The sequence below is a fragment of the Tympanuchus pallidicinctus genome, unplaced genomic scaffold (genome assembly GCF_026119805.1).
Source record: "Tympanuchus pallidicinctus isolate F22 unplaced genomic scaffold, pur_lepc_1.0 scaffold3, whole genome shotgun sequence".
Classification (NCBI taxonomy): domain Eukaryota; kingdom Metazoa; phylum Chordata; class Aves; order Galliformes; family Phasianidae; genus Tympanuchus; species Tympanuchus pallidicinctus.
In genome coordinates, this window is record NW_026294747.1 from 3,383,123 (window position 1) to 3,396,886 (window position 13,764).

The 13,764-nt window shown below is 39.8% G+C and overlaps 1 protein-coding gene across 2 annotated transcripts in view; it reads left to right on the forward strand.

Annotated features, from left to right (window-relative positions):
* Window positions 1-1,774: 1,774 nt before the first annotated feature.
* Window positions 1,775-13,764, forward strand: part of PRMT3 (protein arginine methyltransferase 3) — a 49,052-nt gene continuing 37,062 nt past the window's right edge. The window contains exons 1-7 of one of the 2 annotated variants that reach the window (XM_052695689.1): window positions 1,775-2,105; window positions 2,300-2,382; window positions 3,589-3,638; window positions 4,948-5,050; window positions 6,306-6,459; window positions 8,433-8,571; window positions 11,257-11,322. In XM_052695689.1, coding sequence (XP_052551649.1) covers window positions 1,939-2,105; window positions 2,300-2,382; window positions 3,589-3,638; window positions 4,948-5,050; window positions 6,306-6,459; window positions 8,433-8,571; window positions 11,257-11,322 — 762 coding nt within the window. In that variant the 5' untranslated portion in view covers window positions 1,775-1,938. The remainder of the gene's footprint in view (window positions 2,106-2,299; window positions 2,383-3,588; window positions 3,639-4,947; window positions 5,051-6,305; window positions 6,460-8,432; window positions 8,572-11,256; window positions 11,323-13,764) is intronic. The other variant, XM_052695688.1, reaches the window with a different exon arrangement.

Consider the following 13,764-nt stretch of genomic DNA (forward strand, 5'->3'; position numbering starts at 1 on the left):
ACCTTGAGTGGTTAAAACTGAAGAACGTCACTGCTATGTAAATTTAGAGCTATACAACTGACTAGGAATCAATCGGGTTTACTATCTATCTACATATTTTTTTTTATTTACATTTTCTCTCTCTTTATTTTTCTCCAGTGTACATTACACAAGGTAAAGTGATAGCAGCCTAGTAATAGTTTGCTCAAAAATGTTTCACTTGCTTTCCAAGCAGTTTCCATTAACACACTTTCTGTGCTTTTGAATAATGGCAAGCATGGTGGTGACGGGTAGAGAATAAATGTACGTGGCCTACAAGCAATATGATGACACTGCATTTGGTGTGTGAACACCCTTGGGTGGCCTCCCCAGTGTTGTCTTTCTAGAGCTGAAAAAAAGTTTGAAATGCAGTCCAAAAAAATCGTAAATATTTGAAGTTTCTTCCCCTTGGCCAGGATTATGGAATAGTAATTACATTGTAAATCTTCCTGTACCATGCAAATCCCTTTATAAGGATTAGGAGATGGTAACAAAGATGATCATATTCCAAGAGGTTCTGGTGTAAGCTGTGTGCTTTGGATGCAGGACTTCATACAGTCTTCACCCAATGAGTTACAGACATTGTTCTGGATGAACAGGTGCTTTACATTTATTGAGAATCTTACTCCAAGCAATTAAAGGAAATAATAATAAAAAAAGATTCAGTTCCAAGCCTTGGCGGCACATTCAGTCTGTTGCTCTCTGAGTAGGCTCAACAATAGCTGAGGGTGTGCAATGGAGCAAAGACTATGCAATCAGTGACCCCTTGCCCCTTCAGTGGGGGAGAATTTCAGGAAAGCACAAAGACGCTGCTGTTCCTGCCTTGCTGCTATCAGCCAAGGACTACTTGCACAACAGTGGCTGTTGGATCTATTTCTGTGATTAGCTGCTTGAATCAGATGGAAAAGTGTGTTTTCTCACCCTGCATCACTCCAGTTTCTTTCCTAGGATCAGATTCTACTCTGGGAGGAGGGGGTAGCAGCATCTGGCTTGCCTCGGTTTCTTCTGCACTTTGGGGGCATGCAGTGCTTTTTAACAGCGTTTTGCACTGCTTCCTAGTCAAGGAGCAGTGATGCATCACTTTGTAAGGAAACCAAATTTCATCAGGAGCACTGCTTTACCCCACGAAGCAGCACTTGCAGAATTGCTGTATACTGCTGTGTCCACAAGGAGCAATGGATAATGGAATTTGAAAACAGAGGCTGTGAAGGAGAGTGATTCAATAGCTGCGGAAACAACTTTCCTTTTTAAAATCTGTCATTCCGGTCATATCCGAAATCAGTTTCTGTGTTTGGATTTTCTCGTGTCCCTTTGGGTTTGCCTGAAACTGCAAAATTGAGGCAGCTCCAATCTGTCGAGTTAGTATGGCATTTAGAAGTCTTGTTAGCTTTAAAAGGAAGCCAAAGCAGGAATTCCATTATGTTTGGAAATATTTCTACTAGCACTACGGCAGATTGGTGCACGTGGAGCTACTGACAGGCACAAAGCCTTCATTCAGAACAGAACGCAAACAGCAGCTCCTCAGACACCACAGGTTGTGGTGTCCAACCATCTTATTTTTTGTATTTATTTTTCTGCTTTTCACCCTGGCTGGCAGTCCTGAAAATCTCTTGCTAAACTTTATTTAAAAGCCAGCTTGCAGTTGCCGTTCCCGCTATTTAAGCCTCCCCTCAGGCGGACGCTGCTCGTTGCAAGCATTTCCCGCCTCGGCCCGCCAGGTGGCGCCTGGCCGCCCTCCTTTCGCGGCGCAGAGGCGCGCGCGCGCGCGCTTTTGAAAAAGAACGGCCGGCAAAGCTGCAACTTCCTGCTTCCGGAGGGCGCCGCCAGGGTGCGCGCTGCCACGCTCTCACGTTGACGCGCGGGGCGGGGCGGGGCGCGCTGCCGGCCCGGAAGCGGCGCACGCGGGAGCGAGGCGCGGGAATGGGCTCGCGGGTAGAGGAGGCGGCTGCCAACTCTGTGCCCACAGGGCCTGAGCGGGACGACGAGATGGCTGAGCTGTCTGACGGCGAGGAGGCCTGGGAGGAGGAAGAGGAGGAGGAGCGGAGAGCAGGCGAGGGGCTGCGTGCCCGCTGCCTTTTCTGCGATAGGTGAGCGGCCCCCAGGGCCGGGCTTCTCAGGAAAAGGGCAGGCGTGCAGCAGGTGGGGCTCCCAGCCCTCAGGTTGTCTCTGGCTCTGCCGTGTTATGCCCGTGTGTCGGAATGCAGCAGTGTAAGCTGCGTGCGTTACAGATCCCACGTTATGGTGTTTGAGTGCTGTGTACTCAGTAACTGTCTGCTTACAGGTGGTTCTGCAGCCCCGAAGATGTGTTCTGCCATTGTAACGCGGAGCATCAGTTTAATGTTCGTGATGTGGTCAGAAAACACGGTAGGTGCTGACCCTGACTAATAACTACCTATGTATTGTTGTCTGTTAAAAACAAGTTGTGAAGATCAGCTTGATGGATTTCATGTTGGTGATAGATATTGCTATATCCTATATTCATGCTCGTTGTTACCTGCATGTTTTCTTTACTGAGAGAGCTCTTATCAGGCTCTCTTTGGTTAGTAGATCTCTGCTGGCTCGCTCTGAGTCTCTGCTGTCTGCTTTGTCTCCTCAAGCACTGTGCTAAGTGTGCATGGCCATGAATAGGGTTGAGCTAGTCACCTGTCTTGCAAGTTGCTATGTGATGTCTGGACTTATCACTGGAGAACCAAAAATCTAATGATGATTTTTTTTAAGGTTAATTTCTGCTTAAGACTCCCGTGCATTTAGGCCAAGATGGTGACTAAAGGAAAGAACATACAGGAGGATGCACATGAAGCTAAGGGGTGTGCTTTGGAACAGTTAAGTGTTGAACTGCTGAACCTCAAATTCACATCCTACTGCTGGTAGAGGAAAACCTAGGCAACAGAGGAAAGAGAAAGAGGATTGGAGAAACAGTGTTTTGGGAGTGTGTATGAAAAATGGGAGAGAAGAAGGGTTGGGAACTACATGAAGTGTTTAGAAATCTGCGTGTGAAATACTTACACCTGGTCTGCTTTCAGTCTAAAACCCAATAGAAGATATTTTGGGTTTATGTGGCATCCTCTCTGCTCTTGAGGAAAGTACATAATTACAGTAACTTGATCTTTTTGAGTTAGGCTGAGGTTTTAAATTAGTATAAGTGTGTGTTCTTGATTAGTAGGATCAATTTACCTGTTTGTTTGTTTTTAAGCAGAAAGCTGAAAAGTATAACAAGGAGCACAGCAGTCTAAAATATCAGCAAGATGGCCTGGTAGGAGATAAATATGGCTGTTCCAATGTACGTTGCTTGCTAAATGAAGGAAATACTTGTGAGATGAGTTGGCATGTTTTTTTTTCTTGACATGTGGTAAAAGTATCTGTACTAAAGGTGAGGATTTCATAGTTTGAACCTAAAAAGAGCAGAATTGTAGATGGCATGTCTAAGATAGGAAAACTGTACTGGGTGATGATGTACACCCTAAGGGGAAGCTGGCTGACTGAACAGGTAATTACTAATCTTATCACTGTAAAATGTGGATTTTCAGTAACACAAGCTGTCTCTGCTTTTTTTTTTTTTTTTCTTTCCAGGACTTGATTTTTATGGATACATTAAACTAATAAACTTTGTCAGGCTGAAGGTAAGTGTGCTATGTAATATTTCTGTAGATGATGTCTGGAGAATGTGTAATCAAGACACTATGCTTTCAATGTTCTTTTAAAAATAACTGTATGGAAACTAGGATGACACTTGTAGAAGTAAGAATTTCGTAGCCATTGATTGGTTTATTTAGATGTGAGCATTTTAACTATGAAGTTGTTTTAATTTCAGATGTGTTTATTTAATGTGACTTCTGTTGTTTCTATGAGATAAATTTTATACTTGCAAAAAGCTGGTGCTGTGTTCTGTGATACTATTTTGTTACTTCGTCTTGGCCTCTGACTTGGAGGTCTGGCGCTAGTATTGGGGTCACTTCACAGTGACAGAAGTTTCTTGGTTAACAAGCGTGCAAAAAAGGCTTTCGTGGGAATGTGAGCCAGGTAGAACTCTGCTGCAGCGCAAGGAAACTTAGGTCTCAGAATGTAGAATTAAGCTTTGCAAAAAATAGCAAGAAAAGCTGTTGGGCACCTACGGTTTTAAGTTAGGCTTGACTAGCTTTTGTGTTTGTGTTGACTTGAATATGGGTTCTTTGGTTGTTCTGAGGATGTTTACGTTTATAAGGAAGAACATTTTGCACAACTGAAGTTTTTTTAAATGAAATTTTCAAGTCTTTACTTAAATCCTTGGATGGTTATTTAAAGCATAACTAACTATTCACAGTAAATCATTTAAACGAAAAAACTGGTCCAGAATCTGACCTCTCCTTTTCCTAAGGAAAGGAATTAATTCCTATTAATTATGCAAGTGGGAGAGAATGTAGCGTTTCTGAAATTGATCCCCAAAACACTGTGCACGTTGAAAGACTTTGCACAATTAGGATCTTGGCTTTACAGATTAGCCCTGTTGTAAGCTGTGAGCCTGACAAAGCTGAACACCTGAGTAAACTTGATTCCTGGCAGCAGTGCAATCCTAAAGATACCTTTTGACATCTGTCAGTCTCCTATGCTTTGCTGCTTGTACTGGGTTCCACAATCCTGGGTTTTGCTGCCAGTCTAGCTTCTAGATGTATTTTTGTGTTGTTCTATGGTCACCATGGTTGTAATGTTAGTATGCTATTTTGGATATGTGCTGTCAGAGCTAGGATGGAAGACAGAACTTAATTTCTTTACTGTTGCTGCTTGTGCTTTAAAACAGTATTTGTCATAGCCCTTGCCATAAAGCTGCTTTGGAAATGTCACATTTATTTTAATGGGTGGAAGAAAAGGCCTTTGCTTTTTTGTCTTGAATGGACTTGAATGGTTTGTTTTTTCAAAGGAGCTTAGCCTGCATGCTGTTCTTCTTTCCTTTAGAAACCTATGCCAGCTTATTTGAATTCACTCAGCAGCCCGCTGCCTTGGGATGGAGAGGACTATCTGAAACCAGAGCTGGAAGATGATCTCCTGCTTCAGTTTGGTAAGAGATTGTATTTTAGAATTGAATGTATTGTATCTTGAGGTAAATGTGATGTTTGCATCATGCAAAGTAACCCTTCCTGTACTGAAATTAATTTTAGTATGCTTAAGAAGGTCCATGTAATAGTTTAAGTCAGGATGTTACATCATTCTCTGATATTTCTACCACATATTGTCAATTAGTTTTAATGGCTGGGATTTCTGTAGCCTTGTTTATTATATGCATTCACTTACATTAAATATGTTCTTAGTTGCCATGTGTAGTAATTAAGCAGATGAAAGGGGTATTACACCTGTATTTCAGTGAGGCTTCTATGAGATTTATAAACCTCCTAAACATAGGCGCTTAAAACTGGGTGACTTCAATAAAAAAAAATCCACAGTAGAAGAACAGAGCAAGGAATTAGTTGTGTTGAAAATTCCTTCATCTTTTATATGGATTGTCATTGGATAAAGGGAGTGTAAGATGAGAGTTAGGCTTTCTAGTGGTTCTGACAGTCTGTTTGCTAGAAATCCTTAGGAATACAGTTTGACTTCAGAACATCCTTTAGCAGCCCACAAACCTCCTACTGGCTTATTTGGCACTTGATTGGGTATCTTTGACCTGAACTATGAGATATTTAAACTCTACTGGAGCTTTCCCACTCAGTACTGTCTGTTTCTAAACAACTCCAGCTATTGCTAGCACACGGAGGGATGGCGCAGGGTGCTATAGTGCTTGAGCATGTATTTAGTATACGTTTCACTGGTTATAAGCCTGTCCTGTGTGTGCTCTTTGTGCAAGTTACAGGATTCTGGGATGTGTGGTTCTTTCAACTGCCTTTGCGGTTTGCTGATGGTTATGGATTATCTGAACATCTCCAATTTGTACTTTAAGTATCTCTTTGTGCTTGAGGAACAAGTAGTTGGTCTGCTATCATTAAATGTAATAAACATAGTTATGGTTTATTTATTTATTTATTTTTGTTAGTGAAGTCGTTATCCTGACAAGCTGCAGTTGCTTCTTAACACCCCTGGAAATGTGCTGGCATTGTCCTTTGAACCGCTGATAACTTTTTTAAAGAAGTCTCAGCTCAGGATGTACTTGTTTTGCTAAGTTTGAGTTCACTTTTTGCATCTTGCTTTTATTGAGTTTCTGCAGCTGGCTCTCTCAAATTCAGCGATGTTATTGCCTACAAGAAACAGAAATAGCAGTATTGGTTGAGTATTATGTTTATAAGCAGTTTTATGGTTTTTCCTCCTTTTTGTTTCAACAGATACAGAAGACCTATGTGAACCCACAGACATTTTGTGTTCTAATGGCTTAAATGATACCTCGGTGCTCCTTAAACAATTAAAGCATGCAGAAGACAGAGCAAGACTTGCTGAAGCAGCCTTCGCTAGAGCACAAGATGATCTTCAGAAAATGAGGTAAGTGCTTTAGCTGAGGTTTTTTTATCTGATGTGTTTTAGACAAGATAGAACAGTTTCTAAGACCAATAGGATTTGTAAGAAGTAGTAGAGTGTAACAGTGGAATAGAACTCATATCTTGTGTTGGAAATTTTGTGTGGTTTAATTTTTCTCGATGATCAGTGAAATTGTAAAAACTGTGTAAACAAAGCATGGTTAGGAAGGCTGAGTAAACACACAGAAACATGTACTTTTCTTCAGACCACTCTGTTTTTCAAACACTTTTCCAGTAGTCCTTTAAATATGAATTAAGTGTTGAAGATGTATGCAGTGGTGAAGAGGTAGTCTGAATTACAGGACTTGGAGCATCTTGAGAGAGATTTTTGTGCTGATTCAGTTTTCCCCTTCCCCGTTTATTTTTAAGTGGAATCCAGTTCCTTCAACAGCTGTACGTCATGCTTGTAAATCTTGAGGTCTTCAGAATGCAGGTTAATGATGCATATGCATAAAAACAGGAATTTAAGTTTCTTTAGAGAACACATGAGATTCAATGCTGTATGGAAATATCATTTCAAGATGATAACTGCAGTGATAAGGCACTGAAAAACTGGGTTGACTGAACTCAATTCATACTCTCCTTCAAATCCCAACAACTATGGCAAAATGGGCAGTTTTGTTCTAAGAATTTCAGGTCTTCTCTTGCAATTTCTTTTCAGCTCTCTAAGATTCATTCAGCCTTACATATTTTAGGCTTGTTCATCAAGCTACCCCTTGGTATAAGCGGGACCCTTTAACTGCTCTTTTTCAGTGTAGGTTTTTCCAATTCAGAAGGGATCAACCAGCAGGAAAAGTAGCCAGTTGTAGATGTGATGAAGCAGACTGCTTTGAAATTATGGACAGATTAACCAGCTACATTGTAGTGGCCTGTGTGCTGTAGTTTGTAGTGATACTGGTTTGTACTGTTATTTATGACTGTGTACAGGTGTTTTCTTTCAGGTAGACAGCATAGGGCTTCCCTCAGTGCGATTAAAGTAGCTCAGAAGTCAAATGTGAAGTGGAAATTAATTTAAGGGACCTTAAGCTACAGCAGCCTGTTTTTTTCTCTTGTCTTTGGTCATTGAAATTGGTTTATGCCAGTATTTAGAAGGCTGGTTCATTGACCTGAACTTCTGGAATATAAAAGCTAGATGAAGGAGCTTTCTCGTGCTTTACCTGTCTGCAGAGACTTCTTGGGAGATTATGCAACTGTAATTTGTCTCAGTGTTTATATTATGCAGATTTTTCTCTCTAGAATTGGGAAAAAATGTTAGGTGTTTTAATGACTGTCTGTTGAGGATCAGTCATGCAACTCCCTGGAAAATGTTGCCTTATGAGTGTGAGAATATGGGAGGGCCAGCTAAATGAGTATAATGTAATATCTGTGGAAATGTTTCTCCAGGCTTGCCAGGCTCTGCAGTCGTTTATGACGAAGTTGGTTCCGCCCTAATACTTCAGCTTTGAAGTTCTTTCTTTAGCTGTCCACGAGTTATTCAGTGATGTGTGCTGAATGATTCTTCAGTACTGCTTGTTTACTGAGTCCGTATCTACGTGACACGACATGACCTCTGTTGTTGCCCTGTGGATGTTTACCACTGTGGCTCTAGCTTTTGTACTAGACCAGCAAGTGCAGAACAGATGATTCCTATATAAAAGTAGAAATTAACTACGAATTGTGACGGGCACATAGATAAATACAGTGAGTGTTTCAGTGCTGATGTTTACTGCTTCAAGTCAGAGAGAAATGCTGAAGGGTAATGCACCAAGTGCTGGATCGTCATGCAGCAGCTTCCAGACGCCAGCAGAGGGAGATTGTGCACATTTGAAGTCTATGCCAGACCCATTGCTGTAGAAACCCCTGGGCAGTCTGGATTCCTTCTCTTTCAAGCTCCTGCCCCCACCTCCTGGTCGTGCTCTCATAAGCATATCTCAAGAGTATATTTCAAATTGATTACAGACAATTTGCACAGGATTTCGTGATGAACGATGTCGGAAGCAGCTCGTCATCCAACACCATTGCAGACCTTCATGAGGATGAGGATGGCGTTTACTTCAGCTCCTATGGGCATTATGGGATACACGAAGAGATGCTGAAGGTTAGAAAGTGATCTCAACTGCATCTTAGTAGGACTAAAGAGGAGAGATGGAATGAAGTGGGCTGTGTGCCTGTAAATATACTGCAGAGCAGCTGCATTTTTAACCCTTTCTATGCAAAATATTTTTATCCTTTGGAGATTAGTTGAGTTCCTATTTTCAATTTTATTCCTTTTGTGTAAGTTCTGTTTACTGTACAGGAAGTACTAGGTGCACAGAATCATTCACTACAGATACGTGTTTTGAAATGTTGTGTTTTCCATACCACAACTCTACCTTGGCAGAAGCAGCTTTTCGTGTAGGCTTAAAAGAGAAATGAAATAATGTGGTACAGACAATGAATTTTTCTAAGTTTATATTTTCTGAACAATTGGAGTTTGCCTTATTGTAGTATTGTAGAAATATTGTAAACTGAAACTAGGTATTTGTGCACCATCCAGCATACTGATAATAGAACACTGAACAGCTGGAAAAATTATGTGCACCTCTTATATAATAAAGATGATATAAAATAGTCAGAATTGTTCAAAGGGAAACCTGTAATGCCCTTTTAACTTCAAAAAAGAAAATAATGTTATAATTGGCATGCAAACCAACATCCCTTAATGCTTCCTTTCATAGAAAAAGTCACGATTAAGAGTGTTGTAAGCAGATTTACTGTTTTATGGCATAAATAAAATTCTTTCCTGCCTGTATGGATAAAATATGCACTTGTGAAGTACCTTAGTCCTTACAGGTAGTATGTGTATCCTTCTGTGTTGGAGATCAGTTAGTGGCCCCACTGTAGAAACACTCATGGATCTGTATTAAGAATAGTGTAAGTATGAGGTAGGTTATGAAGGGGAGGGAGTGCTGTGGAGAGACAAAGCACTGCTGCAGAGGTGGAGGGATGTTCTCCAGAATGCATAAGCTAGGGAAATAGGATCAAAATCTTGAAGATAAATAATAGAAGTTGGGTTTGGCAGTCAGTTACATTAAAAATTAAGACAAGTGTTTGAGATGTCACAGGAATGGATGGGGAAGCCTTTGCTACTGAAGTTCTTAGTAATTCTGCATCTCTGCAGAGGATCGATTTTAGAAAATCATATTCTGTTGATTTCAGGGAGTGTTTGTCAGGATGCCTTTCAGAATTCTGACTTCTTTTCTAAACAGGAAAAGGTTGATCTTTACCATGTATAAATTGAATGTTTTGCTGTGTGCCTGATGTTTACTTAGGTTTTGGTGCATCAGCCTTATTTAAATTGTCCAGTAACTCGCTACGTTTGAAGGAAGGAGGCTGTCTGCATTTTGTCTGACAACACTCTGTTTTGAAACCTTTTTTCTTTATTCTTAGTAGTGACAGCACAAAGTTGGTTTGTTTCTTTTACAGCACTCATTTCAAATACAGGAAAGATAACTGCTGCTTTTCTGCAGTGAAATGCCCAGTCACTTTCCTTTCCTTTTATTTTTTTTTTCTTGAGAATGTTTTGTATAGTAATCTGAGTGAAATTTCTTTCCACTTTATTTAAAAAAAAGAAAAGTGTGACATGGCAATGGGGAGTGAAAGTAATTCGTAAGTAGAGAGACCTGAAAGTGAATGACTGTGGCTTACTCAAGCCAGTAATGCATATAGGAGACACAGGATCTTGCGTTGTATTGATTAAGCTGGGGCAGTGCTGAGGCAGTGTCAGTGGGCAGGATGTAAAGCTGAAAGCTTTGCAGCTGACTGCATTACTGATTGATGTTGAACCCTTTTTTTCATTCTGTTTTGGTTGTTTCAGCAAATAGTGTGATAGAAATGAACTAGTAAAAATAGTTATTGTTGAAATATTTTTTCTCAATGTAATATTACAGTAATAAAATATAATTTTAAAGGATTCACTTTTTTATTCATAGTTGTGTACTTTTAAAATACAATTTTCTACACTGTTTGGGCTGTATGTGAGATGATGCTTTGTAACCTTACCTGGATTCTAGGGTTTTCAAGACTGAGTATAGCTTAGTTTGTCTAAATAATTTTTATGAATATACCTTTTGTTCTCACCCCAATCTTTTTTTTCCTAATAAAATACTTCTCACTAGAGAAAATTTATTTAATTTAAATATTTTTTCTGAAAATTATCTGCCATAGTAGAAGAATGTACTCATGATTATTTTTCTACTTTAGTATTATTTCTAGGCCAAATGTCTTAGATAAAGATCACTTTTGTAAGGCTTTCATTTGCATTGTTCTAACATCTGACTTACAACAGCAATTCCAAAACTGACTCCTAGCTGTAAATTTGTGTACTGGCTGATGCACATTAAATGAATTAATATATCACCATTCTGGCAGATTGAGCTACGCCATCAGCTTTCATACACTAAGATACTATAAATGCTCGGTTAGATGCTCGTTAGGAACTTTAAAGCATCCAAAAATCAAACATAGAATGTCAGTATGGTGTAAGTTGTCTTTTTTGTATGTTTGTTTTTGCTATTTTTTTTTTCCTTCACTTGTAGAGGTTCAGCTGACTTGATTTGCTTAGGCAATAAATTTTAAAGGGTTGCAGTACAGAACTTCATTGTTGCAGAATCCTTATAGGTGTAGCAGCAACAAAACATCTGTAGGTCAGGTTAAAAGCCAGTTGCTCAGCATGTTTGAACTGTATCTTGTATACAAATAAGCCAAGTAAACATTGTGTGGGTTGTTTTTTTTTAAATCATAGGATAAAGTGCGTACAGAAAGCTATCGTGACTTCATCTATCAAAATCCACATATCTTCAAGGACAAGGTGCGTAAAACAGTTCAGAAAATTCAGTAATTTCTGTTTTTTTATTTTTTTATTTTTTATGTTTCTGTTCCTTGAAGTGGTAGAAATGGTACAGACCAGCTGCTTTGTGGCTTTGGAAATGGAGTATTGCACTGACAAGGTTTGATTTAATAGACTCAGCTTTTATTAGTTGATAGAATGTTATTCAGCTGCTGGAGGGTGGATAGTGCTGATAACAGAAGTGTTGATTGCTGTTGTCACTGTTGTGTGTGCTGTGTCAGGATGTTCATTAATTATGTTGGTGGGGTTAGGCTGAGCCTTTCTTGTCTAGTATATTAAGCAGAATCCATCTTAGAGGGGCTCAAACAGAATTTAAGTGAATTTCAATCTGTGCCTGATTTCAGTAAAGACATCCTAGGAGCACTTAGTAATTAAAACGGGGGAAGAATTCACATGCAACTGACTTGTTGAATTGTTGCTTAATGCATCCAGGCTAGGTTATTACGAAGGGACTTGAAATCAGCAGCTGGTATTTCACTTGCAATGAGGAAAAAAGAGACCTGTCTTTATGATCCTACTGTGGTTATGACGCCAGTGCAGTTGTAACCTGCATGTCTTCTGTATTTTGCTTGGCTGTTTCTGATGAATTTGATGTCTTCTGAGTTATGCAACGCAGGCTTCTGTTCTGGAGTAGCTTTCATCCACTTACTGCTTACATTCTTCAGCTGGCAAGTTCATGGAATCTTCCATAAACTTCCAATTTTTATTTGAATTTTGATTGATACTTTGTTAATCAGCAAGACTTGAGAATAGCTGTGGAGGAAATGAAGGTGTGCCCATCTAATAGCTGCTCTTTATATTTCTTACATCAGATTTCTTTTAGCAACTTTTGCTTCAGCTCATGTCATAAGCCTGTTTTTACTAAACACAGCTAAGGTTTTCATTGCAGTGACAGCGAGCAAAAGTGTCTTTAAAACATGATGCTGACAGTTTGTCAAAAGTTGTGAATGATCAGATAGCTTGATGGCTCGTCCTACAGGGCAGAAAGATTCAGTAAAGAAGCAAAACTTTCCCGTGTGCAGTTCAGTTTCACAGATGAACCTTGAATTGATAACTGGATTTTCACAGAGGGCAGCTGATCTCTGAGTTCCCAATTAGCTGGTATCCAGATGATCTTTGGGTTGCAGATTTCTGCTTGAGGAAGTGTTCACATGCTTTGTTTAACTTGGGTGTCATATGATGCTCTCAAAATCGTATTGAAGAGTGAAACTTCCATCTTGAGAAAATAAGCAGATTCCTCTTAAAAGTTTGTTTACAATTACTAAGAAAATGAATAAAAGGAATAGTCTGACACTGTTTCCAAGATTCTTGTAGTATCTATAGAAATCATATGATATTTCCCTTTAGGAGATATGCGGTGATGCTTTTTTATTGTTTATGAAAAGATAGCTGTGAGAGTAGTTTATTAAGAGAGCTTATCTAAACTTTTAATTGCTAATCTGAAGTGTCCCTTAGAAATGCATGAAATCAGCATATCTATGTCATCGATGCTGTATTGAGGAGAAAAAAATAGGTTTTTAAAACATCCCTTCTACTAAGAATTCATAGATGGAATTAATTTAATTGACCAAATTAGCTAAAAGCCTGTTTTTCTGAATTTGAAGTACTTTTTTTTTTCCTACTATGAAAACAAGATAACGGCGTGTGTTATGGTATAGTCAGATCACTAGTCCAGCTGTTCCAGATCCCTGGTGAGTGGCCATATGTGATCACTGCAAGAATGTATTGGCTGCAGACCCTTGTCCTTAGGCTAACTGGTGATCATTCTGCTCGCCTTTCCCTTCCTCAGATGTGTTCCAGCTTGTGCGTATTCTCTCCCTTGCCTTTTTCTCCATCCCTGTCCCCTGCCTAAGTCTAGATGAGTTCCATCTGGGTTTTTAAGTGACCAGGGCAGCTATCCAAATGTTGTCCATTTTGATTTTTTTCCCATTTGTGGTGATTGCTCTCTTTCATACAACTACATGTCAAGAGCAGTCTTTTGCAGAGGTTTGTTTTTGGCTCTGACTTCTAGCTATCATGGCTCAGCAGTTCTGTTAACTACCATGGTCAAGTGCTAGAACAGATGATTCTGGGGGCATGAGATTTCAACAGCTGCAGGAACATTCTATTAACTTCCTATTCCTGTCTCCAGAAGATTTCAGCCTAGGCACTTCTGTAGCCTTTGCTACTCCTGCGTAACATGTCGCAGATGGGTCACAGCACAGACTCCCTTTGGAAGAAAGCTGCAGACTTCAAGTAGAACAACTATGTCTCCAACTTCTGTTTCAGAGGTAGTGCTGGGATGCCAGTGTTTTCTAGGCTGATTCCAGATAGTAAGTTTGTTTATGAAGGCAGGTGGCATTTGCTTCATCAGTTGCTGCTTCCCTGTGCACTGCAACAGAAGTCACGCTTTGTTGCAAAGTA